The 6,371-nt window shown below is 61.2% G+C and overlaps 1 protein-coding gene across 1 annotated transcript; it reads left to right on the top strand.

Moving 5' to 3' along the window:
- Positions 1-507: 507 nt before the first annotated feature.
- On the top strand, positions 508-4,765 carry GAS2L2 (growth arrest specific 2 like 2). The gene is made up of 7 exons (XM_071575360.1): positions 508-563; positions 670-1,039; positions 1,694-1,932; positions 2,038-2,145; positions 2,687-2,783; positions 3,101-3,371; positions 4,018-4,765. The coding sequence occupies exons 2-7, from the start codon at positions 682-684 to the stop codon at positions 4,763-4,765; spliced, it is 1,821 nt and encodes a 606-aa protein (XP_071431461.1). The 5' UTR covers positions 508-563; positions 670-681.
- Positions 4,766-6,371: the final 1,606 nt, after the last annotated feature.

Here is a 6,371-nt window from a genome sequence, read left to right as displayed (position 1 = left end):
GAGGGACTAGCCCACATTCCCAGAGGTGCCCACTCATGTGCAGTTATTTCCTTAAAGCCCCAACTCCTGGAGTCTCTGTGTCCCTGGAGGAGCTTGGCTTTTACCAAAGACCTTGCTGTTGTGGGCAATTTGGGAAAAAGTTTGCAAGGGAGCAAAGGGCAGGGAAAGCCCAAAGGTGAGTGTGCAAATAAACCCTTTTCACCCTGAGGTTGCCCTGAAGATGTGTCACCACACCTGGTGGAGGTGGGTGTCGGGGTCTCAGGAAGGGGGAAAATCCCCCTCATGTGGTTGTGAGCAGCCTGGGATGTTGATGAGCTTCTTTCTAATTCCTTCCTACCCTGTAGTCAAGGCCCTCGGGGGGGAAAATCCACCCCTGGCATGGCCGGGGAGTAGCAGGTGCTGAAGGGTTAACTGGGAGTGTTTGCAGCCAATCCTTGTCACCAAGGAGAAGGGATCTGCACTTGGGAAGGAAACAAAACACCCACTGCACAGGAGGGTGATTTCCTTCAGCCCTCAGACCCCAGAAGGGCTCTGGACACCAGGACGGCGTCACGTGGCACCGGGTGAGTGTGGCTGCTGGGGAGGTGGGCTGGGGGCATGGTTGGGGCAGCTCCCCACGTCCCCATTACCCATGTCCACCATCAGCCCTCTCCCTCAGCCTCCTCCCAGTCCTATGGCAGGATGTGGGGGACGCCGGGCACGGTGGCACGGAGCATCCGTCCCTACCAGTCCAGCCAGCAGTACCTGTACGCCATGAAGGAGGACCTGGCAGAGTGGCTGAAGGAGCTGTATGACCTGGACATCCAGGTGGGCACCTTTGTGGAGGTGCTGGAAACGGGGGCTGTGCTCTGCTCCCATGCCAACAATGTCACCCAAGTGGCTGAGGAGTTTGCCCACACCTACCCTGAGGTGGCCCGTCACCTCCACCTGCCCACTGCTGGTGTCACCTGCAACCTCTCAGCACAGCCAGGCACCTTCCAGGCCAGGGACAATGTCTCCAACTTCATCCAGTGGTGCAGGAAGGAGATGGATATCAAAGGTAAGATGTCAGGCTCCACCTGCTTCAAATCTCCCTGTGCAAGTCCCCTCCAGCTGCTCCTGACATCACCCATGTGTCCCCCAAAATCAGTGCCACCCCAGCATGGGGCAGCACCTTGTGGATGTACCCCTGAGCTGGCATTCCTTGTACAAGCTCCTCCAGGGCTGGCAGCAGCTTTGCAGGATGCTGGCACACATCTGGTGTGTTTGCTTGGGTGCAAATATGCACTGGGGGGGTGGCAAAGGAAAGGGTGTATGGGACAGTGTGTCCCTGCCAGGCACAGCCTGATCCCAGTCCCGAGGAGAGCAGGAGAAATCCTGGCTCTGAGCAAAGGGTCTGTCACCCTGTCCTTCCACTAGAGGATGCCCAGGAAGGGGAATGGCATAGAATGACACACCCTCAAGGCATCTAGACACTGAATTTTGTGGCTTTGGAATGCCATGAAACAGCTGTAGATGCCCAAGGAGATCTTAAAATCCTTTAACTTATCCCAACCCTTGTTGAACCCAATCATTCCCAGCGGGATGGCTCCAGTGAATAGCACTCCTTTGAGTGGGATGTGATGACAGTGGATGTCTCTCTCTGTGCCCCTGTCCCCTTTGTCCCCATCCCCACGTGCCAGCCCTGGCTCATCCCAACCCTGCCCTGTCCCAGATGTCCTGATGTTCGAGACGGAGGACCTGGTGCTGAGGAAGAACGAGAAGAACTTCGTGCTGTGCCTGCTGGAGCTGGCGCGCCGCGCCTCCCGCTTCGGCATGAGCGCCCCGACCCTGGTGCAGATGGAGGAGGAGATTGAGGAGGAGCTTCGCCAGGACCTGGACCTGCCACCCACAGACACCCTCCTGCCCCGACCCCCCAGGAAACCACGGGACCTCAACAACCTCGACCAGATGGTATGGAAAGGCATGAGATGGGGATGGGGATGGAGATGGATGGGAATGGCCAAGCCAGGACCTTTCCCAGGAGCCCTGGTGAGGACCCATTCCTGCTGCCCACAGGTCCAGCACCTGGTGAGCCGCTGTACCTGCCCTGTCCAGTTCCCCATGATCAAGGTATCTGAAGGGAAATACCGCGTGGGAGACTCCGACACCCTCATCTTTGTCCGGGTGAGTCTGCTGGGCCCTGTGCTTTTGGGGCACAGGCACCAGGGTTCCATCCTGCTCTGCTGCCATGGTGCCTTTTCCATAATCCATCCTTGAAATGGGGCCAATGTGGGAATTTTGGCCATTATTCCCAAAGCAGGACAGCAGGGAAGCTCAGCCTTGCAGGAAGTGTTTGCATGGATGTAACCATCCATGTGTAGGAACAAATCCTGCTGTCCCTCATCAAGTCAGAGCCAGGTCTTGCCCAACAATGAGAACACTGGGAATGCTTTGTCCCTGCCTGGATCCATTCCTAAGCCTGGCCAAAGAACTCAGCACATGACAAAGCAGAGGGTCCCCATTCTCCTTGGGTTGATGGCATGTTCCTGTCGGGATGGCAGCAGGAGCTGAGCCAGGAATGGAGCTGTCCTTTGGGAGACCTGGTGGCACTTATGGCAAGCCCACGGCTCTGGAAGCCCGGCAGAGTGTGCCACCCCCAGGCTGATTAAAAAGTTGGGGGGTCCCGCCCCAAACACCTCCCCGAGTCTCACGGCATTCCGCGCAGATCCTGCGGGAGCACGTCATGGTGCGGGTCGGCGGCGGCTGGGACACACTGGAGCACTACCTGGACAAGCACGACCCGTGTCGCTGCACCTCCCTCTGTGAGTCCCCGCGTCCCCAAACCTCGTGACTGGGTGAGAATGAAGGGAGATCTGTCGTGGGTCTGGAGCAGAAGGCTTTTGTACAGCCATCGTTGTTTTGCCGGAGAATGTCTGGTCTGGGGGACTCTCTTTGGCTTTGGTGGCCACTAGAGGTCATGGAAGACTTTTGGATGGAGCCAGACACGCAAAGCCCCTTTGCAGAGAGCGCAGCTCTGGCAGCATCCTCGGGGGCTGAATGCGGAGCGATGGCTGGGGGGCTGCACCTGAGGGTGGGTACAGGGGGCAGGATGCTGAGCCCGTCCCGTTTTCTCACACAGCTCACAAACAAGCCTGGAAAACCAGGATCCCGCAGCAGCAAGTGCAGCACGAGGTCTGGCTGTGCCCGGCCTCGAAGGCAGCCGCTCGTGGCCCCCAGCCCACGCTGCTGGTCAGCCGCTCCCAGAGCCCCCTGCCCCCCGTCACCTGGGGGTCCCGTGTCCCCCCTCGCCCTCAGTCTCCTGCCAACCCCTCACCACAGAGCTCGGGTCGCCCACCGGGTGCCAGCCCTCTCCGGGAGCCAGCGCAGCCCCGACGGGTCCCTTCGGGCAGGTAAGTGGTGCAGAGGTGCCCCCAGCTGCCTGGTTTCAAAGCAGTTTTTCTCACATCCTTGAAATTTTTCCTCCCTTCCCTTTTGGATGTGCCCACACCAGGCTGGACGGGGGGATGCAGCAGCTTTCCAGCTCCTCTCGGCTCTCTTTCCTTGCAGGATGGGGGAGCCACCGGCTGTCCCTTGGCAGTGGAAGCCACCACCCTCCAGGTCACCTGCTCGCCCCAGCTCCCCTGGCCACGGGGCGACGGGCAGGGCACCCACCCCTTCCCGGCTGACCCTGCCAAATGGCGTGGGGGTCCCCGGGGCACCACAGGGGAGCATTCCAGGGAAAAGCCCTGTGGCACCGGCACGGGGCAGAGCCACAGCACCGAGCCCACGGGTGACACCAGCACCTCCAAGAAGCACCCAGCAAGGAGCAAAATCATCACATCCAAGAAGCACCCAGCAAGGAGCAAAATCACCTGTGGTGGCTGCCAGGCCACAGGAAACTGGGGTACCCACCACAGGGACACCCCGTGCCCCCAGCCCCTTCAAGGGCTGTGCCCCCTCCTCACACCAAGGTGCCCAGGGAGACTCACAGAGACAGAAAAGCCCACGGGAAGGGCGATGGGGAGCCCTGAGCCAGGCCCAATCCCCCTCACCCAGCCAGCCCCCAAAGCAGGACAGCAGCGTTAAACCCCCCACCAAAGCCAGCCTGGCCACCTCCCGGCCACCCACCCCTCTGGCCCGTTTTGCAGAGGGGTGCAAGGTCTGTGCTGCTGGGGGTGGTCCCCAGAGAACACAGCAGTGCCACCCAGCCCTGAACTCAAGGGCTGGGGGTGCTGAGGGGGCTGGGGTGCCAGTGGGTGAACCAGGGGGGGTTTGTGGCCCTGGTGAGAGGAATGAGGGTCCTCGGCGGTGCTGGTGGCACAAGCAGCCCCCTGGCTATGACAGGGTGGTGGAGGAGCTCTCCCTCAGGCAGCGTCCCCTGTGCTCTGTGGGGCTGGGCAGACAGGCTCCCAAAACACCCCCGCGAGCTGCCCCACAGCCCACCACCCTCCCAGCCACGGGAGAGGCAGAGGGGCAGGGACTGGGGGGCCAGACCCCGCGGGGAACCAGGGCCACCATTGCCCCCAAACCTCGGAGGTGCCTGAAGAAGCCCGAGCGTGTGCCCTCCATCTACAAGCTGAAGCTGCGGCCCAAGGTGCGTCCCCGGCGGGATCACAGGCCAGGCAAGCGCCCCTCGCGCATCCCCACCCCGCTGGGGCATCGCCCACCTGCCCTTCGGGGCCAGCACCGCCCCACGGGGCCCCCCCGACCCCCCGTGCCCGGCAGCGCCCGCACCCCGGCCAAGCCCTGCCCCGCCGACGGCAGCGCCTGGCTGACCGAGGATGACGAGGAGTCGTGGGTGTGAGCCCTCCCCGTGGGTCTGAGCCCTCCCCGTGGGTGTGAGCCCGCCCCGTGGGTGTGAGCCCTTTCTGTGGGTCTGAGCCCTCCCCGTGGGTCTGAGCCCGCCCCGTGGGTCTGAGCCCGCCCCGTGGGTGTGAGCCCGCCCCGTGGGTGTGAGACCTTTCTGTGGGTCTGAGCCCGCCCCGTGGGGCTGAGCCCGCCCCGTGGGGCTGAGCCCTTCCTGTAGGTCTGAGCTCTCCCCGTGGGTCTGAGCCCTCCCCGAGTGTCGGTGGGGACCGTCCCCTCGCTCCAGCAGTGGGAGTGATGCTGCCGGTGGAGCTGCAGTGCCTGAGGGCAGCACGATGGGGTTGCTCCCGGGCAAGCTGGGGGTCTCCACCTCGCTCTTTGGAGCTGCATTCTCTCCTTCCCTGTGAATTGGGTTTGTACTGGTAATTCTTTGGCTGAATAGGCAGGTTTGTACTGGTTTGGGTGAAAAAATCCAGCCCCAAATTGAGAGAATGAGGTGCTTTCTGCAAGGGTAGGGGGATGTGGCCCCACCTAAACAGGGACACCCCATCCCTGGCACCCAAACATGTAAAACATCTCGAAACTCAGACTAGTCCTTCTGCACCATGGGACAGCCTCATGAGTCACATCTCCAAGAGTCTTAATGAGTGTTTGAGTCATTCAGGTTGGTGGGTCACTGGAAGGGCCCCTTTCTGACCCCCACAGGCTTCCTTGTGGGTGAAGGTGGGAGAACCAGAGGGGTTGTGGTCACCTCAGGGGTGGTGGCTGTCCCCAAGGGTCATGGCCAACACTGACACACCCTGGGCCTGCAGCACAGACCCGGCAGTGCTGTTTGTGCAATAGAGACAGACCAAAGCTCTTCTGTTTCCACACCTTCTCTTTGTGGGTGGGGAGGGAGAGAGAGAGGATTATCCTGATGGGGGTCACAGCTCGGTCTGCTGCCTGTGGGCACAACAAACATCCCTCTGAGAGCCCCACGAGGGCCAGGAGTGCCCCACCTTCCAGGAGAGGACTAAGCCAGCCCCACACCCCTGCAGAGACAGCAAGTGCAAGCCCTGGAGCTCTGGGAGTGCAAAACCTGTTTGCAAAAATACTCCTGAGGCAGGTACGGAACAAGGGGGACAGACCTGATTTTTAATTCGATTTCAAAGAAGGAGGTGCAGGGCATTACAGGTGGTGTAGACACCTTGGGAATCTCCAACAAGAAGTCCAGGGAGGAAAGGAAAGCCAAGTCCAGGCAACTGGGATGCTCATGGGGGTGGGAGGAGGAGGAGGAGGGGGAAGCATCCTTGGTGGGGCTGAGCCAAACCCAGGCATCACCTCCACGTGCACGGGGGCAGAAACACAGCACTGTCCTGGGGACAGCACTGGGGACATCCCAGCCCCTGCCAGGCCCGGGAGCAGCTTATTTTCAGCAGGACCAGGGTGGTGTTGGGCAGGTGGTGACATTTTGTACTACAGGTGTGAGGCACGGGGTGTTTGGAGCTGCTGCTGTGCTCCTGAATGCTCCGATCCCCACGTGCCTGGACACAATGGACCTTCCTGCCCCAGAGTCCCTGCCTGCACCCGGGGTGCCACCACCCAGGATGCCACCTCCTACCCCC

This window comes from Pithys albifrons, chromosome 21 (assembly GCF_047495875.1).
Source record: "Pithys albifrons albifrons isolate INPA30051 chromosome 21, PitAlb_v1, whole genome shotgun sequence".
NCBI lineage: Eukaryota > Metazoa > Chordata > Aves > Passeriformes > Thamnophilidae > Pithys > Pithys albifrons.
The sequence above is the reverse complement of the archived record's forward strand: the minus strand, read 5'-3'. Positions and strand labels throughout refer to the sequence as shown.

Excerpts from the sequence above, each read along its gene's own strand:
- GAS2L2 (XM_071575360.1), top strand. The coding sequence starts at position 682 with ATGTGGGGGACGCCGGGCACGGTGGCACGGAGCATCCGTCCCTACCAG. Across the intron at positions 1,933-2,037 it reads TCAACAACCTCGACCAGATG|GTCCAGCACCTGGTGAGCCG; the intron begins GTATGGAAAGGC and ends TGCTGCCCACAG. Across the intron at positions 3,372-4,017 it reads CGACGGGTCCCTTCGGGCAG|CCAGCCCCCAAAGCAGGACA; the intron begins GTAAGTGGTGCA and ends CCCCTCACCCAG.